Source organism: Aedes albopictus, chromosome 2 (assembly GCF_035046485.1).
Source record: "Aedes albopictus strain Foshan chromosome 2, AalbF5, whole genome shotgun sequence".
In the NCBI taxonomy this organism is placed as follows: domain Eukaryota; kingdom Metazoa; phylum Arthropoda; class Insecta; order Diptera; family Culicidae; genus Aedes; species Aedes albopictus.
In genome coordinates, this window is record NC_085137.1 from 446,201,562 (window position 1) to 446,228,531 (window position 26,970).

General features: G+C 39.9%; 1 protein-coding gene across 1 annotated transcript in view; it reads right to left on the reverse strand.

Moving 5' to 3' along the window:
* Window positions 1–9,762: 9,762 nt before the first annotated feature.
* LOC109420204 (agrin) overlaps window positions 9,763–26,970 on the reverse strand; it is a 351,745-nt gene continuing 334,537 nt past the window's right edge. Inside the window, exons 2-6 of the mRNA XM_029862166.2 lie at window positions 21,245–21,662; window positions 21,091–21,181; window positions 20,709–21,031; window positions 20,456–20,647; window positions 9,763–10,884 (exon numbers count right to left, since the gene is read on the reverse strand). Of these exons, the coding sequence (XP_029718026.1) occupies window positions 10,341–10,884; window positions 20,456–20,647; window positions 20,709–21,031; window positions 21,091–21,181; window positions 21,245–21,662 (1,568 nt within the window). The 3' untranslated portion in view covers window positions 9,763–10,340. The remainder of the gene's footprint in view (window positions 10,885–20,455; window positions 20,648–20,708; window positions 21,032–21,090; window positions 21,182–21,244; window positions 21,663–26,970) is intronic.

Below are 26,970 nucleotides of genomic sequence, written 5' to 3' on the forward strand. Positions count from 1 at the left end.
TTTTTTCTTAGCAAGGCTGCCGCTTTTTTTGTTTTGGATGTCGTTCGGACTCTTGAAAAATCAATTTTGTAAAATCGATAGGATTTGGCCATGAGCTTAACTCGACGCAATAATCCTAGTGTTGGCCATGAGCTTAACTCGGCGCAACATTCCTACTTTTGGCCATGGGCTTAACCCGGCGCAGTTCTGTCTGGCAATGAGCTAAACTCTGCGCAAACATGTTGATACTTGGTTATGAGCTTAACTCAACGCAAGTATTTACCATCTTCTGGCAACCCAGTTTCCGTAACACAAACGTTAGTTTTTTTTTCGTGATATTTCCTTTTCTTTTTTTTTTTTCACTGAGATGCGGCAATAGTAAAAATAAAATAAAATCAAGACTCACATGCAAAAATAAACTTCAAAATGTAACACATTCAAATTAATCAAGGCTTAGCTCAATTTCCTCTATGGCTCAACTAACATGGCAGGATCGCCAATGTGGTAATCTCCCGCACCCTTTTACTTCGGATCGCTCATCACAGACTGACTCAAACACTCAACCTTTTCAATCCTCTCTTTATTATCCTCTATCAATTCACCTTTCTCTCACGTCACCTATCTCACTCTTGGTCCAGGATACCACACGAAATATTCTCATTGAATTCAAAAAGATAACCAAGCGGAATAGCAGGAGATACCCTAGAGAAACTTCAGAAGGAACTTTTCGGGGAATCCTTAGTTCTAGAGAAGTTCCCAGTGAGTGCATATAAAAAAATACATGAGATTCCATAAAAGTATTTAACAGAAAAACTTTTATAAGAATCTGTGAAGGAATACCTGGATGAATCTCATATGAAGGAAAAAAACATAACCTTCATTGTTAAGACGAAGTCAAAGCGACGTTCCGGGAGATTGATCATTCAAGGAAGTGGATCATGTGAAGCAATAATATGCGTCACTCTTTTAATTCAATGATAATATACAGATATATTAATTTAAGTTTCTTAGATTCCCAAAAATGTGGTCAAACATGTGGAGTCACAAGAATGTGGTAATAACTCTTGTCGACGTCATGTAAATATAAAGTGAATTGTGTAACCAAAATGTTTTAAAAGTGCCATGGGTGCCATGTCAAAGAACAATTCAGTTTCATAGTAAACTGAATAGTTTTACAAGAAATGTGTTTCTATAGTAAAACATACAGTTCATATTGAAATGTTGCAAAATATTTTGTCAATGAAAATTATTCCATTTTTATCACTATTCCGTTTTTGTCAACTGAAAATCGTGAACCGTGTTGACAAAAACGGAACATACCTGTATAGTCTGTATAATATAGATCATATATTGCATCTTTTGCACCGTATTCGACCCCATGCAAATTTTTTTTTGTCCCACCACAACATGTTCTCACCAGCTTTAGCAAACATTGATTCGTTTCGCTGCTAAATTTTTTCAGCGTCGGTTACACTTTTTGGGTGGTGCATGGAATAATCGGTTTGTTTTCATGCTACTTCCTAGGCTACTTCCTTTGGTGTTTGACGTGTGAACACATATTTTGAATTATTGAACATTTGCACGGTAATCTTAAGAGCAAAGCAAGATGCAATAATACCCACGCATTTTGAACAATTTCATTGCGGAAACGGAGAATTTACCTATTCACCAAATACAAATTCAGCTCATTACTTCAATTCTAGTACTTCACCGATTGCGTCCTATTGCGTTGTGACGATCGAGGTCAGCTGATCCAACTAATACTGAGCAGCCTGCAACGACATGCTAGATCGTTTCCCCTGCTCTTCCTACAACGATTCTCAATGTCTTCGTGCAATATATACCGCCGATAGTTCTTCGTCGCTACTACCTGGGCCTGGATGGCTACCATGAAACCTTCTGTTTCCGAGAAGAGGTCACCCCGCACCGTCCACGCGTTTGACGCCGCCTTATCGATGTGCTCGAGCTCCTGTTGATGGGGGTGCGTCCCATGCAACTTCTTCTGCTTTCACGAGATGATCGTAGATCTCGTCAACGGTCTTGATGTCACAGTTCAGCTGGTAATGCTCCTGCGCAAGATGCAGGGCGCTGTAGCCGTGGTCAGCTTCACATACAGTGCGGTACATTTCATGACGGTTCTGGCTTTAAACGAAAAATGCCTGGAATTGCTGGATCTGGAAGACACATAGTGCCTGGATATTGGATTCTTCCTCCTATTGCGCGTGGCAGGATGACTCTCTCGAAGGACGACTTTCGATGGCGCATATGGTGCTTGGTGAACGCAACTCGTACTACTCGTTCTAACGCCTCGAGGTCAGCCTTGGTCCTTTTTACCAACCCAAAGCAGTAGGTCAACAGGGGCACAGCAAACATGTTGATCGCCTTGATCTTGTTGCCGGCTGACAGAAAGCTCATCAGAACACAGTTGACACGATGCAACAGCTTGTTCTGCAGTTCTTTCTTGATCGCTGTGTGACGAATACCTCCAAGTTGCAGGAAGCCGAGGTTTTTGTACGCTTCATCTTCAACCATATTCCGAATCTCCTCCTGTTCGTTGACGCGGAAACAGCTGGCGTCCACTACTTGACCCCGGCGAAGATGGACTGACCGACATTCGTCAAATCCAAACTCCATCTGGATGTCGTTGCTGAACACTGTCACAAGCTGCAACAGTTGATGCAGCATCTGTACTGATTCCTTAAACAGCGTCAGGTCGTCCATAATGAAGCTGTGGGTTACCCCTTCCCCCACTTTTTAGTTGGTTTCCATAGTTGCATTGGTTGAGTGCCTTGTCGAGGGGATTCATCGCAAAGCAGAACCATCGCGGACTAAAGATATCGCCTTGAAATTTCCTCTTCCATACGCTGAGAGTTCTGGAGGGCAACACAACCGTTCCATAGCGCATTGTATCAGTCCGATGACGATCCCGTCTACCTTGTACAACTGCAGTATGGTAACTACACTACCTACACTTGTAACTCAAAGCTAGTGTGGGAATGCATTCTGCTCTGTAAAAATGGAACTGAAATAATATTTGTTTAGTCAAATCACATCAAACTGGAATGCACTTCCCCATACGAGCCAATTCAAAATGCTCGTAACGATTAACCCCAAGAAAACCCAACAACTATTAGGTCTCAACAAAAGGAATCTCAACATGTACACCGGTCTAATAACTGGACACTACAAAAGATCGGAGCAATCCAAACCTCAAATTGCCGCTTCTGTGACGAGGAGAGAGAAACATCAGAACACACCCTCTGCTGTTGCAGTGCACTCATCCAACGTAGGTTCAAAGTTCTCAGCAAGCCCTTTCTAGAGCCTGCTGACATATGGATCTTATCTCCCAAGGACGTGGTTGGCTTTATAAAGCTAGTCTCGCCAGAATGGGGGAGTCACATACTGTAACTCAGGATCTCTAATCATCAATAATAGATGGTCTTGAGTTCAGTCGATATTAAGGTATCTCAGTGACAAACACGTTACAGAGATAACTTGCGTACCTCACAGCAAAAGGGTATATCACAATAGTTCTAAAATCTGGACGCAGTGATCTTCACCCGACAAACGAGAGACGGTACTGAGTCGTACGCCTTCTTGTAGTCCCTCGAGCCATGCTCAGGTTCCTCTGCTTTTCGGTGACTTGACCCGCAATGACTGCAGTTATGAAGACCTAATCTTTGCGGCCTTGCGACAACCTTTTTGTTCCTTGGTCACTATGTTTATAGCATCCCAGTGAGCTTGTATTCTCCTCGTTATTACCGACGACAGCACATTGTACAGACTCGAAAGGCACGTTTTTGGTCTGTACTTTTCTGGATCAGCTGCGTTACCCCTGGTAATGAACTCTTGTTGCTGCGTGGGGTCTTCTAGTAAATATTTATCATGTTGAAGCATTCCGCCATCCACCTGTGAATCGTCGTGAGTTTTGCCAACCACATCCCATCGTCGCTGTGCTGGACAGGATTCTCTCATTGATTGGCACAGAACAAGCTTGCCGTTTTGGATGTTGTTGTAGAACTCCCTTTCGGTAATGTCTAACATCCAGTTTTGTTCTTTCCGCTTCGAACATTCTCTATAACGCCATAATCGTTTCGCGAGAACACTCAACCGTAGGTGTCGAGGATCTCCGTGATGTTGATTTCTGTGAGATCTCGGAATTCTGCGTGCATCACAATTTCAGGAACATAACAAACTTACCTCGTTGATCGATGCCCCTGCTTGTATTTTAGTCAACTTCACTAGTATTGGTCGAGGCACCCAATTTTGCATGTTGCAAGAAAATGCCATTATTGCTTTTGTCAAAGCCTGCCTTGAAATCGTTATAAATTACGTCTACTTGTTTTCCTTCTTCAAAATGATTGATGCAGGAGAGCAGGTTTGTCGAGATAAGAGTATCAGGCGATATCTTTTGGTTAGGGTAACTTACGTATTTTTGGCAGTTTTGTTCTCTTCGTCATGGGTTTATTTTTTTTTTGAAACCTGTTTGTTTCAAAGTTGGTTGGCCTCAAATCCTTCCCAAACAAGCTGAGTTATATGCCGAAATTTCAGGCAATTCAGCCGACAAAAACTCCTCGTGACGAAGAGAACAAAGCTGCTACTAATAGGAATAGGATGAATTAAATATTTTTTGAATTCCTGAATTTAGAAATTCATTGTGAAATCTTTGAAAAAATCTTAATTGTCTCACACAATGCACCCTGTTTTTATGTAATTATCGGAAAATTTTCGATATCTGGCATTCGGTTTTGATATATGTTTTTTTAATAACAAGTAATATTTCCTCATACAAAAAGCTTTTGTAAATGTCATAATATTTTGAATACTAATAAAAGCATAATTATAAAACACCAGATCACTCAAATATGCAATATAATGCATATTTCTATGAGAATAAATAATTATGTTACAAAATTTTAAAGTAATATTTTACTGAATAATACAGTCCAATATTATTTTTTTTAAAATCGTCTAACTGGTTCAATAGATCATTTTTTGACTAAAAAATACAGTTTACAAAAACTTCCATTTTTTGGATCACTCTAATGGGGAAATAAAAAAATGCAGGTCGACTTATATTCGGTGAACAAACCCACCAAGTATTACGCAATTTGGAGACCAAATTATAAATGCACTTTACTTTCAGTAAAATTATTTTCAATTGCCGTCGTCTACTTTTGAGCAAATGAACTGTTTGAAATCAATAGTTGATGATCGTTCCATGGTGAAAGGTGGTTTCTTGAGCTGCAACGTTTTAATGATCAGAAGTTTAACGAATTGTTAGGATTATCCGAGTTTGCAAATGCATTATAATACATTATAAGGTACACCGGGGCAAGTTGAAACGGGTGGGGCAAGATGAAACACGAAGTTTTGCAATAGATTTAATTACAATTTGGAAATTTATCCTTCGCTAAAAGATTGTTTGAATCAAAAACTATGTGTTATGGCGATCGAACTGTTTATCATCATTAAAAAACATCATGTTAACCCAAGGAGAATACATTTTACTAAGGTGGCGCAGATAAACATTGCAAAGCACTGGTTGTCTCTTCCATTCTTCTGGTGTTCTTATGGAACTGAAATAGTGACGTCACTATCGTGAATTTGAGAACCGTTTCACTGTTTGGGCACCAGAATAATAATGTAAAAAATGTACCTAATCGAATATGCTGCTGACCTCACTTCTTTGTTTTTGTGTTGTAAATTTACGAATGTTGATTGTTAAATTAAGTTTGTCCGCGCGTTGTAACGATGTTTGTTTCCGAGTTTAGTATTATTGATTGAAGTAATGATGTATAAGTCCAGTCCAATTAGTTATAAGTATTTCAATGAGACCAGGTAGGTCAGTTGAAATTAAATAAATAAATATATAATGTATATAAGACAAATATATAATATATATAAGACAAAGAGTGGAAGAGACAACCAGTGGTTTGCAATGTTTATCTGCGCCACCTTAGTAAAATGTATTCTCCTTGATGTTAACCCGCTGTTTCATTTGCCTCACCCGTTTCAACTTGCCCCGGTGTACTTTAATATAATAATGTTATCATATTTACACATCGATGAAGCTTCTCGTATGTGATTGTAAACTTTCGGATAAATATAAGCTTATTTGTAAAATACCTTTTACATTCATCACGAACTCGTGTATGATTACAGCGTTAGCATATACCAACCGACAGATAGCGGCATAGAAAAAGCCAATTGAAAGCTCTTCAAAGCTTTACAATCTACACGCTAAACTTATTTTACCTTGAATTGTGTTACGCTGTACACCATAGGTTCCCAAACTTTTCGGGTGGCGACCCCCCTGGCTACTGGGGTAACTTTTCGCGACCCACTAAGGAAAATTGAAAACTGTCCTGTAGAATATGTTCACATAATGATCGTTGTCAAATTAGATTCTTCTTGATAAAAAGCGGATTAACTTTTCATTTACATTGAATCTCTCCAATTTCGAAACACTAATGAGAAAAATTTAGTAATCTTGATATGAGACTGTCCCTCGCGACCCCCCGATTGAAAGGCGGCGACCCCCTGGGGGGTCGCGACCCACAGTTTGGGAAACTATGCTGTACACAATGCTGGAATAAAGTGATGTCGCGTCTACTCATCAAGCAAGGTTTGAATGTTTTATTTTCTTGTGCGCCATGTACAGGACATCAGTGATGGAATTACTCTCCTCATGAAGCAATTCGCGAGTGTAAAGCCAACACAAGGCTTACTCACGATTGCGAGAGTAAACAGTGTGTGAGTTTATTTGAACCCGCCTACTTCGTGAGTAAGAAGCAAAACAAAAACAGAAACACTCATGAGCTTTTATTCGTGAAGAACTAGTGGAGGTGCAGGAAGTGCATTTTGTTGTGGGTATAATAGCAAATCCAGTGATTATCCAACATAAACTAATGCTTTATGCTTCAGTGTTCCTGAAAAGCAGCACTGTCAGTCGTTAAAACGCGTTTTTCGTCAAAATGCAATAAACTCACGAAGCTTCGCGAATCACTTGCGAGTGCTTGCCAGCTTCGTTTACTCACGAATAAAGAAGAACGAGTATTCTTGGGCCCCTGTTGTTTACGAGTATGTTTGTTTTGGTTTGTGTCTGCTCAGCTGCAATCTTCATCATTTTCCATCCCTGCAGGACATGTTTCCTGATCGTAGAAATATTGTTCTTAAACTGCAGCCAAAGGAGAAATTTAGCTTTGTACTTCTTCTTTAAACAAACGTATGTAAATTGATTAATATGAATGCGCAGGCAATTATCCATATGATCTACTATAGAGCATTTTTAGCCCAAACAAAACGAAACATTTTGCCAATTTTGGCTCGATTTTGCCTTCGAAACTATTTTACAATATTTAAAGAATTGATTTTTGATTTTTTTTAGGATTTTTTGGCTTTTAAGCCCAATTGTGAGATCAAAAACAACCTTATGTTCTCTTACTCCGACGACTCGATCCGTATCGGATCCGTCTCAAAGTTTCTGTTGATTCATTACACATAAAAAATTTTATAAATTACATTTATTTTCACAAGACACTTTACAAACATTTAACACACAACCGAGTTATCGATTGCTTTCTCGTCATTTGGATTTTTCAATCTCTCAACCGGACTTGAAAAATATACTAAGAACAATATATTCTTAGTCATGCCATTTCTCCAAAACCCTTACCGATCATTTTTTTTAAATTATTTTTCTGTAAAAAAGCCAACGTTCAGCCTCAAAAATTTTCCAAGTAGCCTAGGATGTCCAAATGCTAACTATTTTTCTTTTTTTTTATTTTTCACTAGCTGTCCCGGCAAACGTCGTACTGCCTGCCTACTGTGTTTTTTGACATGCAGCTCCGTAGAGGCGTCCCCCGCCAAGGCATCTGTATGGGAGCCCCCCGTTCCAGAAGCCGGAGAGGTCTCACACCAAGCTAAGAACCTTCCCCTGCCCCGACAGCACCCACATACAAAATTTCACACCGATCGGTCCAGTAGTTTCCGATTCCATAGTGGTCAGACAGACAGACAGACAGACAGACAGACAGACAGACAGACAGACGGAAATCCATTTTTATATATATTTTTCATATAACAGTTCAAAATTGGCAATACGGATAGTTGCGCCTTTCACGACAATCTTTCTAATTCCATGTATAATTGCCCGATCTTCCCAAAAATATGGACCATTGATAGACTTCATCAACTTACAGTGGAAATTCTAGAATTTTTGATGCACTTTTCGAAGAGTTACAGCTAGTTAGCCATTATTTGAAAAGTGAACATTTTGTCTATCCCCTGTACATGCATTTAACTTTTCTAATCTACTAGGCAAAATTTAACCCTTTCCTTCCCACGGTTTTAAACGACTATATCTATGCAAAAAAAAAAAAAACATTTCCGAAAAAAGTGCTTTATCGAAAGTTATTGCAAATCGGCAAAATTTTTCGAAATCAATGTAAAAATATTTGGTTGTAAATTAATAGGTTTTCGATTGTTTATTAATATTTCAACTATTGAAACAAGTAGCTAGTAGTTGGGGTAACCTTATAATGTTACAACCATATTCTAAAAATTATTGCATCATATTCATCTAATTCCGTTTGTCCCGAGTTCGTCGAAAATCGATGGTGCTCTAGAGCAACCATGGGAAGTAGAGGGTTAAGGCTGAAAAAAAATTGAATGGAAGATGATTGGTAAATTGTAATAATATGACATCTAACATAAATCGGGAATGAATGTTATTCTCAGAGTATTTTTTTCTATAAAATTCTTTCAAATATCCTGAAACATTTTCGAGCCATTATTTTAGTCCAACATACCGCTTAAGGCGAAACTGGAAGCATTTACTAATTTTTCATGAAATAACGAAGAAATATTTTCAAAATCAGTTTTCTTGCACATGCAGAGTATGGATCAAGGTATCTTCTGATTTTTTTGTGATGGAAAAAGTTTTCCATTTTTGCAGAAACCATTTTTTTGTGAATTTTTATTCAAAAATGGTTTCTGCGAAAACGAAAAACATTTTCCACCACGAAAAAAAATCAGGAGATACCTTGATCCATACTCTACATGTGTACGAAAACCGATTTTAAAAATATTGCTTCGTTATTTTATAAAAAATCAAAAACCAAAAAGTGAGGCAATCGATCCAGTTTCGCCTTAAGAGTTAAAATTTTTGGAGAAGAAAATTAGGTTTTTTTTTCATATGCTCTTCTCAAACGTTATGTTAACAATATAGTGAAAAACATTTTCGGATAGAAGTTCATACACGAGCAAAATTTCCTTTGAACTGGTAAAGGTATAAAAATGCTGAATATTATATAACATTCCGTCACTAAGGCATTTCGGCATTAAACAACACAATTCGATCATTGTATTTTACTTTTTCGTTTATTAGCGCAATGTTTGCATAATTCATATAATCCTACATCAGAAAAAGCGAACTCGTCCTCTGCGCGCACGGGTTTACTCTTGCAATGGTTTTTCTTTTGTCAGCGTTTGTTGCTTCTCTTCGCACCTTCCTTCGTAATAGCACGTACCTACTAACGTAGTATTCTTTCAAACATTAAAGAAAGGGTACGCGAGCTCTATTCTAGTATTCTATGTAAAAAGATTTCAATATTCTTTTTTTTTTTTCAATAAATTATGCCGTCATTTTAAGTGAGTTCACACTAAGGGTGGAACTCCTAACCTCAAAAACTGTGCGTGATTCCGTTCCATTTTTTTTCTTTCTCCATCCGGTAATAAATTACAGTTTTGTAATAATTTAGTCGCCCGTCGACGGGCGTATTTTTGCTTGACTACTAACTGAATAAGTTAAAAACAAAAAAAGAGTTTCGATTTCTTTCTCGTTTCGGGTTTTCTTTTGTTTTGTTTCTATACACGATTAACCTATAAATCTAAATCTTACTCATTTGAACTAAATACGAACTAAAAGGGCGGCATGTGACTTCCGCGCTTCCGGTGTGATTGTTTTTTTTTGTCTAAAATTTGTTCTTTCGTTAAAAACAGTCTACTAGGGGGATAGGGTGCGTAAAAAATTAGACTTTCAGTAGGAAAAAGTGTAAATTTTACCAGTAAATATGCGTCGAAAATGGGTGGTTCAAGTCTTGTTTTCCTCAGTACGTTTTGTTCTGGCAGTCGAATTTTGGCGAACCTTGTAGGTCAAAGCGTTTGACCGACTGTTCTAAAACTTTAGTACAACAGTACGGCAAGTTTCGAAGAATAACTACTTTCTAAACAGCCTTAATGCTACAAATACAAGATAAGGACAGCTTGTGGCAATGAACAAGGGAAGAGGGGGGGAAAGGCTAGACTGGAAAAAAAGTGGCCTTAGAAACTGATTTGTTGGCATTTTGTTTTGTGTTTTAGTACAGATAGTTGTGCGATGGTTCCTCGGGCCGTCCGCAGGGTCCGTCGTGCTTCTTGTGGACCGATCGCGATCGGCAGTTTTCGATGCTGAGGAAGCAATCGTTGGAGTAGGTTTTGCCGTCGGTGCCGCACACGGGTTCGAATTCCTGCGGACAGATTCGCGAGCAGCCCTTGAAGGTGAAGGCCGCCAAACAGCGCTTCATCGGTACGATGAACATGTGCTTGCCGCAGTTCTCCTTTCGCATGAAGCACTCGTTCGGATAGAGTTTGTTGTCCGAGCCGCAGATGTAGCTGGTAGGTTCGGTTTCACAGTTTGCTTCACAGTGGGCAGTGGTGGCACAGTTTTTGAGGGAAACTGGAACGACTCTGAGACCACAGGTTTTCTGCTTCAGTTCGCAACGTGACCGGTAGGTGTTTCCATCGGAGCCGCAGATGGGGCCAACTTGATCTTCGTCGTAGGTGCAGCTCGAGCAATCAACAGTGTCTGTCTTGGTCTTCAGCTGTGTGCAGGCGCCGATGTGAGCCAGTTGAACTCCACGTCTGAAATGAATGATTACGATAACACTTAGCTTACAGAATTTATGAATAGGGTGAATTGTTTGTTAATTTGTTTATTCTCCATTTTGAGTGACCCTTTGCATGCTTGCATACTCCTCATACTCCGTTACCAATGTTTCGGTCAAACTCAATTTCTTACATCTAGCTACTTTATCGGCGCTGCAGTCTTGGGAAATCAAAACGACTGTTTTAGATTTGTCCCGACGTTTCGACTCTGTTTCGAGTCTTCTTCAAAGGTAAAATTCCAACTAATCGCTTTTTGTTCGAAAGCCCATATAGCCGAGGCGGTAAACGCACGGGTATTCAGCATGACCATGCTGAGGGTGACGGGTTCGATTCCCGGTCGGTCCAGGATCTTTTCGTAAAGGAAATTTCCTTGACTTCCTTGGGCATAGATTATCTTCGTGCCTGCCACACGATATACGCATGCAAAATGGTCATTGGCAGAGGAAGCTCTCAGTTAATAACTGTTCAAGTGCTCATAGAACACTAAGCTGAGAAGCAGGCTTTGTCCCAATGAGGACGTTACGCCAAGAAGACAGAGAGAGAGAGAGAATGAAATTCAGCCTTGCATAGTCACATGCAACTCACCATAGCCTCAAGGGTTTCCAGTTAGCCTAGTGGTTAAGGCTATGGTTCGCCTATCTGGAGAAGGCGGGTTCGATTCCCGTTCCGGTCGGGAAAATTTTCTCGGCTCCCTGGGCATAGTGTAATCATTGTACTTGCCTCACAATATACAAATTCATACAATGGCAGGCAAAGAAAGCCCTTCAATTAATAACTGTGGAAGTGCTCAAAGAACACTAAGTTGAAGCGAGGCAGGCCGAGTCCCAGTGCGGACGTAGAGCCATAAAGAAGAAGAAGAAGCCTCATGCTACTATGTGCTGTCAAGTGGTGAGCTCGTTGTCAGTTTGAGGATCTCCAAGAACCTCCTTGAGTATACAGTGTATCAAACAATTGTCCGTACAGCAATTTTTGGGTCAAAATATTTTTTCATACAAATGATCATAATTTTTTTATACATGAATCAAATACGCTGAAATTTTGATCGATCATAAATCATATATCAAAGCTCCATTGGTAAAATTTGAGAGATCGAATAAGTTTTCTAAAAGTTATAGAACTTTTAGTAAAACTTATAAGATTTTTGAACACATTTTTAAAACATTAAATCTCAGTATGTACTCGATGAAACTTTTTCATTTTTTTTTTGTAATACAGCTTATACCTAAAGCTATCATATGCAGCTTTGTTTGAGTTTTATATTCACTATAAAAAATATGAAAAATCTGTATATGTTCATAGTGTCATTTGGAAATTTATCATATTTTGATCAATAAAAATGCCAAGTGTTTTCAACGTTTTTAAACTCTCTTAATGTAATATTTTTATACAGGACCTACTCAACTACATATGAAAAGTAAGTCCTATGTATTTTTCATTCAGTTAATGCACTTTTATTGGTGTAAAACGTTTGGCAGATTATATGTGCAAAATATGGTCAATTTTTAAATATCGTCAATTGCATTAGCACATTTTTCATATTTTTTGTAGTGAATATAAAACCTCTAAAGTAGCTGCATATGAAAGCCTTAGGTATCAGCTGTAACACAAAAAAAATGAATAAGTTTCATCGAGTACATACTGAGATATAATGTTTTAAAAATGTGTTCAAAAATCTTATAAGTTTTTCTAAAAGTTCTATAACTTTCAGAAAACTTATTCGATCTTGCTCAAAATTTTACCAATGCAGCTTTAATATATGATTCATCGTTGGTCAAAATTTCAGCGTTTTTGATTGACGTATAAAAAAGTTATGAACATTTGAATGAAAAATTATTTTGACCAAAAAAATGCTGTACGGACAATTGTTTGATACACTGTAGGTCATCGGATCTACTAACGTATTTGATTGTCTCTAAAAGATTTACGACTAAGGTTCATACTCACACAGCCTTAGGTAACTATGATCTATCAAGTTTTGAGTTCGAAGAATCTTTAAGGGTCTCCAAGAACTCTCTTGAGTTCCTGGGATGCCCTAAAACGCACTTGAAACCTTTTGAAACGTCCTGAAACGTTTTGAAGCGTTTTGAAACGCCTCTAAATCCTACAAAACCTCCACGAAATTAGCCTCTGAAGCCCCCTGAAGCCCCTGTGAAACGCCCGTAATTTTTACCTGAGATCCTCTGAAGCCCCCTCAAATTCACCGCAAACATCCTGAAATGCCCTGGAACGTATTGAAATGCCTTGAAACGCTTTGAAACGCATTTTAAACCCTCATGAAAGCTCCGTGAAATTCGTCTGCGAGCCTCTAAAGCCCTCTGAAGGCCCCTAAACCTCCTGAATCGCCCTGAAACGCATTAAAACGCTCTAAAACTTCTTGAAACGCTTTGAAACGCATTGAAAAGCTTTGGAACGCTTCTAAAACCGCTTTGAAATCTCCGTCAAAGTTACTTGAGAGCCGCGAAAGCCCCCAAAACCTTTGTGAAATCTCCTGAAGGACTTAAAACGCCCTGAAATGACCTGAAATGCTTTGAAACGTCTCTGAAATCCCTATAAATCCTCCGTGAAATTTACCTGAGATCCTCTGAAGCCCCCTCAAGCCGCTTATAAACCTCCTGAAACGCCCTGAAATGCATTAAACGCCATGTAACGCATTGAAACGCTTTGAAGCGCCTCTTAAAGCCCTTTAAAAGTTCCGCAAAATTCACCTGCTAGCCTCTGAAGCCCTCTAAAGCCCCTGTGAAACGCCCGTAATTTTTCCCTGTGATCCTCTGAAGCCTCCTGAAATTCATGGGAAGCCTCCTGAAATGCCCTGAAACGCATTGATACGCCTTGAAACGCTTTGAAACGCCTTTGAAACCCTCATGAAACCTCCGTGAAATTCATCTGCGAGCCTCTGAAGCCCTCTTAAGGCCTCCTTAACCTCCTAAATCGCCCTGAAACGCATGAAAACGTCCTAAAACGTCTTGAAACGCCTTGAAACGCTTTGGAACGCTTCTAAAACCGCTTTGAATTCTCCGTGAAAGTTACCTGTGAGCCTTGGAAGCCTCCAAAACCCATGTGAAATGTACTGAAAGGCCCTGAAACGCCCTGAAACGACCTGAAATGCTTTGAAACGTCTCTGAAATCTCTATAAATCCTCCGTGAAATTTACCTGAGATCCTTTGAAGCCCCGCAAGCCGCTCTTAAACCTCCTGAAACGCCCTGAAACGCATTGAACGACATGTAACGTCTTGAAACTCTTTGAAACGCCTCTAAAAGCCCTATGAAACCTCCGTGGAATTCACCTGAGAGCCTCGGAAGCCCCAAAAACCCCTGTGAAACCTCCTGAAAGGCCCTGAAACGACCTGAAATGCTTTGAAACGTCTCTGAAATCACTATAAATCCACTGTGAAATTTACCTGAGATCCTATGAAGCGCCTTCAAGCCCCTCATAAACCTCCTGAAAAGCTCTGAAACGCATTCAAAGCCATATAACGCCTTGAAACGCTTTGAAACGCTTTGAAACACCTTTTAAGACCTGAGAGCCTTTGGAACCCCCTAAAACCCCTGTGAAACCCCCTGAGATACCCTGAAACGCCCTCAAACGCATTGAAACGCATTGAAACATGTTTAAACGCCTCTGAAACCCCCATGAAACGTCCGCAAAATTCACCTGCGAGCCGCTTAAGCCCCCTTAAGCTTCATGAATCGTCCTGAAACGCATTAAAACGTCCTGAAACGCCTTGAAACGCCGCTAAAACCCCTATTAAACCTCCGTCGAAAACACCTGCGACCGTCTGAAGGCACCCTTAGAGCTCCTGAAACCTCCTGAAAGGCCATGCCATGAAACGCTCTTAATCGCATTGGAATACCTTGAAACGCCTTTGGAACCCCATGAAACTTCCGTGAATATCACCTAAGAGTTTCTGAAGCACCATATAACCTCTCTGAAACCTCATGAAACGCCTTGAAACGCACGCAAACAAATGAAATCCATGTGAAACGCCCTGAAATGCCTCCTATCACCCCTTCTAAAAACACCCTTTACATCTGAAGCTTTGACCCCCTCCCCTTTGCATCTGCAAGCCACTTGCTCTTCTCAAACTCATTTGCAACTTTGAAATCCATTTAGGTAAAAATTCTATTTAGGCAGTCCTGATTCGTAACGTAAATGGAGGTTCGGGTGTACACTAAAATCTCTTTTTATGGATGTTATTTTTATGCACTATTAATTAATGCACCTTTTTTATGCCCCGCATATAAAAAGAGGGGAAGCTACTCAGAAACAATATTGTGCATACGAAAATTTAATAATGACGCTAACTATTGCAACGGTGGCCAGGGGGTGTTTATAGAAGAGAGCAAAGGGAGGTTGCAGAGGCATTTCAGGGGTTTCCAAAGGGTTTCCGTGGGGTTTTCGAAAGCATTACGGAGAGTTTCAGAGGAATTTCATCGGGTTCATAGGAGGCATTACAGGTACGTTACATGGGGTCCGAGTGGGTATTAAGGGGGTTTTGGAGGAATTTCAGGAAGACTTAGAGCATTTTAGGTTGGTTTCAAAGGCATTGCGGAGGCGTTATGGGGGTTTCGGAGGGTCTCAGCTGCGTTACATGGGGTTCAAGAGGGTTGTAGGGGTATTTTAGAGGCATTTCAGCAAGTTTCAGAGCATTTTATGGCTAGTTTCCACTTCGTGCAAAAAGATAGGACCAGTGATGAACAAGTAATGATTCTGCTTCAAAATTAGCGGTTCGCAGATGTAACGTCAATAACGCTTCCCGTGCAAATCAAATAAAGCTGTCACTTTTCCGCGCGGAAAAATAGTCCGAGCTATTATTGCGTAAGGAAAAGTGACATTTCTGCCCATATAGATCAGTTGTCAAAATTACTTGTGGAAGAAGGAGGAATTTTTCTTGAGCGCTCTACTTGGGAACAAGAAACCTAGCTTAAGATTTAATACATAGGCGATACGGAAGCGTTACGGAAGAGTTTTCAAAGGTTTCGGTACGTCTTAGGTGCGTTACATGGGGTCCGAGAGAGTTTTAGGGGATTTTTGAGGCATTCTAGGAAGATTCAGAGCATTTTAATTGGAATTCATAGGCGTTACCGAGGAGTTTTTGAGGGTTTCGCAGCGTAGGTGCGTTACACGGAGTCAAAGAGGGGTTTGAGGGAATTTTGAAGGCATTTCAGCAAGTTTCAGAGCATTTTATGCGGCATTCGGTGGTGATGCGGAAGCGTTACGATGAGGGTTTTAGAGCGTTTCAGGTGCGTTACATGGGGTCCGAGGGAGTTTTAGGGGGACTTTTGAGGCATTTCAGGAAGTTTCAGAGTATTTAAGGCGGAATTCTTAAGCGTTAAGAAGGAGTTTTTGAGGGTTTCGGAGCGTTTCAGGTGCGTTACATGTGGTCTAAGAGGGTTTTAGAGGCATTTTGGAGGCATTTTTGCAAGTCTCAGAGCATTTCATGCGGGATTCAGAGGCGATACGGAAGCGTTACGGAGGAGTTTTCTGGGGTTTCGAAGCCTCTCAGATGCGTTACATGGGGTACGAGGGTGTTTAGGGGGATTTCTAAGGCATTTCAGGAAGTTTCGGAGCATTTTAGGCGGAATTCATGAGCGTTACGGAGGAGTTTTTGAGGTTTTCGGAGCGTCTGAGGTGCGTTACATGGGGTCCGAGGGGTTTTCAGGGGGATTTTGGAGCTATTTCATGAAGTTTCGGAGCATTTTCAGCGGGATTGAGAGGCGCTGCGAAGGCATTTTTGGGGGATTAGGAGGCTCTCAGGTACATAACATGAGTCCGAGGGAGTTTCAGGAGGGCTTTGGAGGCATTTCATGAAATTTCAGAGTACATATTTTGGGTGGGATGCAGAGGCATTATGGAAGCGTTTTCGTAGATTTCGGAGGGTATCAGGTACGTTAAGTACAGTCCGAAAGGGTCTTAATGGGATTTCAGAGGTATTTCAGGAACTTTCAGAGTATTTTCAGAGACCGCATCCCAATATCTTTGGAAACGTCCCTGGAATGCCCTTTGATGTAATGATGTTTTTGAAACCTTTTGATTCGACCCGGACCTGAAATCATCATAATCCATTTGAAATGCCTGTGAAACCCCTTTGGACGCCTTTAATAGGCTCCAGAAACCTCCTGAAATGCACCTGAAAAGCCATTGAAATGCCCCTAGAATGCTATCAAACGCCCTCAAAAACCTCTAGGAATGCCCTTAAAATGTTCCTGAAACCCCCTGAAACTCGCTTAAATGACTCTGAAATGCCCCTCAATACCCTTATAACGCCCTTTAATTCTTTGAAGCCGGATTTTTTCCAAGCGTTCTTCTGGAGTTTTTTCTAAGTTTTTCTATCGTTTTGGTATTCAATAGTATAACATCAGTAGAATATTATGCGGAATATTTTTTTCTGGACATCCTAGGTCATCCAAACTATTCTTGAGTTTAGATCCTTAAGTCTATGGCTATAACGGTAACTTCTTTCATTATACAAAGCTGCGATTTGTAATCTATCATGCCCAGCAAGTCTTCTGAAATGTAAATAGACAATATCAGATAAGTTGGGATATCCTAGGTCATCCAAATTGTTCTTGAGTTTAGATCTTAAAGTCTACGGGTGTAACGGTAACTGATTTCATTATACAAAGCTGCGATTTGTAATCTATTATGTCCAGCAAGTCTTCTGAAAGTTCAATAGACAGTATCAGATCAGTCGGGATATCCTAGGTCATCCAAAATGTTCTTGAGTTTAGATCCTAAAGTATATGGGTGTAACGGTAACTGATTTCATTTTACAAAGCTGCGATCTGTAATCTTTTATGTCCAGCAAGTCTTCTGAAAGGTAAATAGACAATATCAGATCAGTGGGGGTATCCCAGGTCATCCGAACTGTTCTTGAGTTTGGATCCTAAAGTCTACGGGTGCAACGGTAACTGCTTTCATTATTCAAAGCTGCGATTTGTAATCTATCATATCCAGTAACTCTTCTGGAAGGTAAATAGACAGTATCAGATCAGTCGGGATATCCTAGGTCATCCAAACTGTTCTCGAGTTTAGATCTTCAAGTCTACGGGTGTAACGGTAACTTATTTCATTATGCAAAGCTACGATTTGTAATCTATCACGTACAGTAAGTCTTCTAAAAATTCAATAGACAGTATCAGATCATTCGGGATATCCTAGGTCATCCAAACTGTTCTTGAGTCTAGATCCTAAAGTCTACGAGTGTAACGGTAACTTTTTTTTTATTAAAAGCTACGATTTGTAATCGATAATGTTCAGCAAGTCTTCTGAAAGTTACAGTGGTTGTTTTTATCAACTAAGCTTCATAACAGTAAGGAGCTCATAATATCCCAAAAATATATAACAATGCGTATTGTTCCTCTAACTGCTTTGGTAAGTACAGTGGATTAAGTAACACCTTAACATAGTGGCAAAAGCTATTATCCCAAGTGTATAGCTTCAGCTACACTCCGGAGTAGTGATGTTGATCTGGAATATCTCAAAACTATCATTACAGATTACAGTCTAAAGTTCATTGTGAGACCAACTACTGTTACTATCAAGAACTCAGCAGATTATGCTATGCTATTATTTATGGTGAAAACACATAACATTTTTCTCGTAGATTTGAAGCACTTCATTATAAAACAGTTTGGACGACTTTGAATTTCCCAAAGGATTATAACAAAAAAGTAGACTTCATATTGCTCTAGTAACTGCGGTTGATTATGCAGCGTTACTCAGTTTAACTGTTACGAGTGTAGACCTGAAGTCCTGAACTCCAAGGTAGTTTGGCTGACCTGGAATATCCCTGTTGTATCTCTAAATGACATTTCAGATTTCAAGAGCTTCGCGAATCCCAGCAGGTTATGCAATATGCAAAACTATTATTCATGGCGAAAACACATAAAGTTATTCTTGCAGATTTGCAGGACTTCATTATAGAACATTTTGGACGAACCTAAATGTCCCAAAGGTTTATAATAAAAAAGTAGAGTAGAGTAAAGTAGACTTTTTACTTGGTCCAGTAACTGCGGTTGATTATGTTGCGTTTCTCAGTATAACAGATATGGATACAGTTACGAGTGTGGACCTGAAGTCTTGAACTCCAATGTAGTTTGGCTGACCTGGAATATCCCTGTTGTATCTCTAAATGACATTTGAGATTTCAAGAGCTTCGCGGACCCCAGCAGATTATACAATACTATTATATATCTAGAAAACACATTAAATTATTATTGTTGATTTGAAGGACTTTATTATAGAACAGTTTGGACGACCCTAGATGTCCCAAAGGTTTATAATAAGCTAGTAGACATCAGATTGCTCCAGTAACAACAGTTGATTATGCAGCGTTTCTCAGTAGAACAGATATGGCTACTGTTACGAGTGTAGACCTGAAGTCCTGAACTCCAACCTGACCTGGAACATCCCTATAGCGTCTATAAATGACATTGTAAATGTCAAGATCTTCACGGATCCCAGTAGCTTATGCAATGCTATTAATTGTGGCGGAAATACATAAAATTATTCTTGTAGATTTGAAGGACTTCACTACAAGACAGTTTGGAACACCTAGAACATCCCAGAATATAAAACACCTTTTGATATTCTTGACGAAGGCTTATTTGATACATATGAACGAAACCCACATCCAAGTTAAGCTTTTAGAACAACTGGTTTGTCAATTATTTCGTTTTTCCAAATTTCATGGTGTTCAGGATGTTCTAGGTTGTCAATGAAGTCTCAAATGCAAATATCCCAATTTTCCCTAATAGAGGACTCAATTTGCAACAACTTTGCCGAAAATTCTGTTTTATCGAATGGGTGAATTTATACAGCCGTTTCTATGTTGGGGTCATATATGACCCCTCCGGCTCCAAAGGGTTAAAATGTTCCTGAAACCTGAAACTCGCTGAAATTACTCTGGATTAAAAAAAAAAAAATGAAATGCCCGTCAATCCCTTTGTGGTGCCCTTTAAAGGCTCCTGATACCCCTTGAATTGCCCTTAAAGTTCCTTTTTTTCCTCCCCTATTGGGGAATTAAGCCACTGCGTCCAATAAGTTGAACTTTTGTGGCATAAGCCCCTTGAAACGTATCTGAACCTCCTTAATACTATTGAAATGCCCCTGAATTTCCCGTAATCCCATTAAAAATGTTATCAAAACCTGACAAAACGCCCTTAAAACGCTCCTGAAATCCCCTGAAACAAGCCCCTGGAGCGCCTCTGGAGTCCCTTGGAACCACTTTTTTGGACTCTCTGGGAGGTTTCTGAAAACTCCCTTAGTCCCACCCGCCACTCACTTGCCCAGAAGCAAGGCCTGTTCTCGCGAACTAGATTGCCTCATTAAAGACCAAACTTAAGTTATGCACAAATTTACCTCTTTTTATGAATATTTTAATTTATGCACTTCAGCCATGTGGATAAAAAGCGGTTCCAGTGTATATGTTGAGAATAATTTTTTTCTGAGATTGGCCAGAACCGGCGCTTGTAATCTACTGATACAATTTTTAGAAAATTTACATAAACGGTTTCTTGGAAACCTGTTACAACTACAACAACTTACAAGCAGGTAGCTCTCGCCAGTTCGCACTCGTTGTTGTACGTCCGCGAGTCGGTACCACACAGCAGATCCTTCTGGTCTCCGAAGATCGACGCACTGTTCTTGCTGTGGTGCTTACAGGCTGGGATGGATTTGCAGCGGCTCATCTTCTGCTTGCACCGGTCAATACCCACGACCTGGATCTTCTTGCGTTGTCTAAAACGAGAGCGGATTGGTCAAGTTACATCTGCTAGAGCATTGAAGCAGTCCAACTCACCCGCAGTTCAGCATCTTCAGTTCACACATCGAGGTGTACACGTTCCCATCGCTACCGCAGATCATTTGCTGAGCCTCCCGGACGCAATCCGTTGGGCAATCCTCGATCTTGTTCGTGGCGGCGGCCGAGCTTCCTCCGGCACGTTCCTGGGACATACAGAACGAGATTGGCACTTCGAAGACGTGCTTACCGCAGTTGGACGATCGCATCTTACAGGCGCTGGCGTATAGACGACCGTCGGATCCGCAGGTTGGTCGGGCTACTCGCCAGCACGATTCTCGGCAGTTACGGGTGCTTTGGCAGTGCTTTCGGCTTGTTCGTACCTAGAAAAGTTCAATTATATCAAGTGGTTCAACCAGGTCTGGACACCTCGAGAACTTACCACTCCCTGGCCGCAGGTGATCAGCTTCATCTGGCATGTGGAGTTGTATACGTTACCGTCCGAGGCGCAAACTGGTCCATCTTGAGGAGCGCTAAAATGACAAAAACTCGATTAGTACCACTGCCCGACCCACAAACTCTAGACCAGGATATGCCTGTTGCAGTCGACTGGGCAAGACTCCCGAATGATGCTCCCGTTGGCGCAGGGTCCCACGTGGGCCAGAGACACCGCAGCAGTTCCGACTCGACAGGCCTGCACTCGCAGCATGCATCGGTTCAGATACGTTCGGCCATCGGTTCCGCACACTAGATCCTTCTCCGTTGGACAGCGATGACTACACGGAGAGCCCTTCGCCCGCTCGCAGCCCTCCTTGTCCTCCGTCACGCTGTTCGGCGCATTCTTCGTACAGGTTTTCTTCTTCATCTCGCAGATGTTGGCGTAGATTAGGCCGTCCGATCCGCAGACCGGCTCCGCTGGAGTCGTCGTCGGTGGACATGATCGCGGACAATGCGTCGATACGGCTTTACTCTGGCGGGCGGAGGCTTCTGTGTCCACTAGGGCCGGGATGGCTTCTGCAATGAGATCAAAAAGAATAGGAGAAAATCAGTAAACCATCTTGCTTGATTAATTGGTATGCAAACAGCTTTCGCTCAGAACAAACACCGCTCAATCCTATACGATCGTGCGTCAACTTCATTTGGCTTTCCAATCCCATCGTCAATAACGAGACCGACGTGCTCTGATTAATTCCGCGCGGTTTTATTGAGTTTATTGAACCACTCGATGCAACAATCTGTAGCACCTTTGATCTCGTACCGCTCCGTCACATTAGAGTTGGACCGGTAAATCGCAACCGACCCAAATGAGTCCATCACTTAAGTCAACAAACTATTCACATTGATCACGGTGATGAAGTGATCGTTCCAACCGGCGCGACCCACCCACGCGATCACCAACCTCATTTCTCCTGATCGGGATCGGATTCTGATTGTTCTTTATTGTGTACCCATCGACCGTCGTGCCCCAAGAAGTGCAGTGCCGTTCCCTGTTGCTTGTATCCAGCCCACACAAAAGCTGTCACCACAGAGGGGATATCTTCGTGCTCGGGTTTAAGACCTCGCCAAGCCCTCCTGGCGGATCACAAGCGAATGCAAGCGAAATTTTTCCATTCCATTCCATTCTGTCGTCAACAGAATAGGTACAATGTCACTCCACTGACCTGGAACTGTTGGAACGCCGGTTGACAGGACCCCTTTGGCAAAACGATTGTTGTCACGTGCAGAGGAATGGGATCTGTGGTTTGCCATGGCGGAAATGCGGTGTTCTAGTAGCCTAGATTGGATTTTACACGGCTGATTGGAGGACAGCGAGTTTGAATTGATAGAGGGAAAGTGTGATTGCTCAAGGGATCATTCAGGGAAAATGGGAGATAACATGAACGAAATGTATTTTAGATGTGATTTGGACTTCTTTATACAATATCATTATAACATGTTGTCCAACTCTGGAACCCATGGAACGTAATTATCCGAACGAACTTGAATCTAAATTCCACTCTGCTTCAAAACTCATACAAATCGCTACGATTTAAACTTATATGAGAAGTCTAGGAGATAAACTAGAAAAAAAATCCAAACTGGATTACATTTTCAGTACAATAATGAGATGTAATTAAGTGTAATGGATTAATAACGTACTGAAGCTTTACTAATACTTAAATTCCGAATATGTTGCGTTCTATTTATGCGGTTCAAATCTCTATCAACTTAAACTTTAGTTTACTTCTTCCAGGCTTTGTTGATAAATGTATTCAAATTTGAACCTATGCAATTACTAGGGACATTCGAGAATATATTCAGAACTCATTGCAACAATACCTAGTTGTGAAAGCAGTTCAATATTTTATTTACTATAATGTGAAATTCACTTTCAACTCTCAACAGTAACGATTGTTTTAATTCTTAAGTGGTTGGAGCATAATCTGTAACAAACATTGCTAGTGATTACTATACGATTTCCTGATATGTCCTTTCATGCATAACATAACCGAATTCTCATAAAAACTTTTAGAAGAACTATTAAAATCTGTTCAAGTAAAGTACTTAAAATTAGCAAGTAAGCTAAATTTCACAAATTAAAATAGGTTAAAAAATATCGAGTAAAATTAATGAAAAACAAATTTAAAAATAAAAAAAAATCTGGAAAAAACGAAATAGAAGTACAGTCAGGTTTTTTTTTACGCGGGGGATACGTACCGCGTAAAAAAAAACTCAGTTCAAAATTCGAAAAACCGCGTAAAAAAGTCTCACCATTTCTCGACGAATCATGCAAAAATAAGACGATGAAATTTTTTTTATATGGAGTTTTCATTTACACGGCCGCGTAAATGAAAACCGCGTAAAAAAAGACCTGACTGTATTACTTGTTTATTTTTGAAAAAAAAAAACGTTAAATTTACAAGATTTCTAATGCCACCAATTTCAATGCACGAAACTACGCAATAAGAAGGACAAGAAAATTTATTCTCAGAACATCGTCAAAAACTTTCAACGGAATTCCAGTGAAATACCTTCCCCAAGGCATTTTACGTACAAAACACCTCTCCGATATATGTATGTTGGAAATTATGGGAAACTTCCAGAATATTCTCTCCAAAAATGCCTTACTGTGTGAGGATGGCGTTTTTCGAATTTCTAAGATATATTTTTCCTCACCCAGATAACACGAAGTCTTATATGATGTTGAATAGGATGCTAAAGTGGAGGCCATATGCGTGCATGATTCCATTTTACCGCTTATAAAGTGTACGTATATCGCCTCCACTTTAGTATATTGGATATCTTTGATCCTGTTCAGCGTAATAAGCGATCGTGTGTTCACTGTTTCCTTTCGTAAATTTTTTATACATTGATTTTTCACAAAAACTTTGTTCCGAAAAGTTTTAGTGCATACATGCAATATTTTTTCCAAAGACAGCAAAATTCTATATCCTCAATGCCAAAGGTTATTCATGATTTTCGTCTAAAAATGGCTTAATTTTTATACTCAATATCCCAGAATGGCGCAGGCTGATTTCAAATCTTTTAGTCTTGCTTAAAAGAACATTATTCTCATCTTTCAATGGTGAAAAGACAAAAAAGGTGTTTTTCGTTTTGTTTATTTAACTTTGGAAGCATTTAAATTAATTTTGAATATGTGGAATTCGTCATGAAAAAGAATCCCTAAATACGAAAACATAAGAGATACGAGTTTGTCGTCTTCGGCAAAAAGGCCGGAACAAATCTCATGTTCTTCTTTTGTCACTTTGGTCATTGACTCGTCAAGGGGGGGGGGATGATAAATAATAAATGTATTTGATGAAAAATTACCCAAACAATTAGGCAAAATCGTCAAACTCATCGGATTTGTTAAGAAATTTTCCCAACGACTGTAGTTTCACTTTAAATTTTTTAAATTTCTTGAATAATTTATTTGTATCCCCCCTCAAAATGTCGAATTCTGACAAAAAATTTTCTAGGGGGGTGACATTAGAGAAAACCGAAATTTGTGTCAGCCAAATGTGTGATATTAAAAGCATAAAAATTGTTCAGAACAATGTATTGCGCAAAAAGTCAACCAATCGAAACATATTAAAGAGAACCGTTTCTTCTTAGGAGATTCAACCAGAAACTAAAATCTCTCATGGTGTCTTTGATCAGTTATTAAATCATATGTGTTTTTCTGTCTATTCGACCTGCAGCTTTTTAAATCCATGCAGCATTTTATTCGTAACATTATTTTTTTTATACATACACACTCAATCCTGAATTGCCTGTTCAGCACTTTTTTGACGAAAATAGAACAGCAGAACTATTTCGGTAGCTTCGGTAATCGACTTTACTGAGGCTCAGTACACCAACTGTCAAAACCTGGTACAAAAGGTAAACAATGCAGTATAGCTGTATACAGCTGTTCTATTTCGTCAAAAATTTACCAAACACGGTATTCCAAATTAAGTGTGTAACTTTTGAACTTTTCAAAAATGTTCATCTTAAAAAAGAGTAGGGAGCAGGGATGCCATATATACAGATTAATCTGTATCATACAGATTTTGAGCATCCGTACAGATTGCTTTTATATAAAATACATGTTTGTCATCAGAATACAGCTTTTTCCCACAAATTTTGTATGGGATACAGATTTTTGAACGAGTGATACAGAAAATCATCTGGCATCGCAGGTCTTGTCGCAGGTAGGGAGAATAATCTTCACATCTTTAACAATCTCCATCTTTAATTTTGAGCCGCCATCTTAAATATTCTGCGCAATTTGATGTGTCACATGATGGAACTTGGTTCAGTTTTATATATGACCAGTTCATCGGTGCTGTTCTGGATCACTAAAATGACCATAACTCTGGAGCGCTTTGACCGATCCGCACCATTTTTTATAACAAACAGTTTCACCGCATAACTCCGGTTCGATTCGAGCTATAATCCGTAAAATCAGTCAGTAAGAAGTGCCTTAAAAATTAGTGAACTTTTTTGCTCACAGACATACATACATACACACATACAGACATCATCTCTATTTGTCAAACTGAGTTGATTGGTATATGTTACTCGAATCTCCGAGCCTTCTATCGAAAATTCGTTTTTTTTTGAGTGAACATATAGCCTTTCAGTATACTTTGGTGTAAAAGAAAGGCACTGTTGCGAATTAATAACTTTATGTAACTTTTATTTGCGTAGTCGTGCTTTGAAGAAGTTTCCACGTTTGGGTTGGTTTGGAAATTTCATGGGTGGTGCACGGATATCAGCTGGCCGGTGCAGATTATTGCCTCTACTATAGCAGGTAGTAGGGGGCAGCATATAAGCAGTCAGTGGATGCGGGAAGTGGTATACTGCGGGGGACATGGAGGTTACAGCTGGACAGTAGCGTGGTTCAAAAAAGTTCGAAAATTCAGCATATTGATAGTTCCGAGTCAAAAATTGAGCTCAATCCATCAATACAAACCAAAGTTAGAGCATCCCAAACTTGGCCATTTTGTATGAATCGGACGGCTCATTATTTAATATGTGGGTGACCAATGTAAGGAAACCGAACTGCCATGTTCTATGACCAACAGAATCTCAGAGGCCTCGTCAACAGAAGAAATTGCCATTCTTCTTCAGGAACAGTTTAGCTTGGTTTTCTCCAATCAACAGACTATCAACCAAGATGTGATCGCTGCAGCATCCAACGTGTTCCTTCAACCGTCCATCGGTCTACATCATGTGATAACCGACGAAATGATTTACGCAGCTGCGAAGCGTCTGAAGCGATCATCCGGCTTCGGTCCAGACGGCATTCCATCCGTTGAGCAACAACATTTCTTCGTAACGTTTTCATTTGTTTAGTCTTTATTCTATGCTATGTAAATTATTTTATTAATTGATTAATACTAATACTTGCATGTGTGCAAAACAAACTTTTGTTTACGTTGCGTGTGAGTTTTACCGCATCAAGTTAAACAAAAAGCGATAAAAAAAAAAATAAAACATGAGGAAGTTTTATCTGTCGAAATTTTTTTATTCACGGTTTATCTAGGTGGACAAAGCTAGAAATCGAAAGACAAAGAGTAGTTCTTCCATTAGGGTGGGGCTAATTTCAAAAAATCTCTCTGATATATGATTTCCCAAGTGGAAAGTGATCTACTAGTCGAAATAAGTCAGCTGTACAAAAATGAGCAATTTCGGTTGATATTTAGGGGTGGCGCAAAGGGTTCCAGCGAAATTTTTGCTAGAACAAACTTTCAAAAAACATTTCAAATTTAATTTTCAAACTTATTTTTTCTAGAGTAAATCGGTGATTCTAGAACCCAATTGGGCCAAATTTGTACTCAAAATTGCGATATCTCCA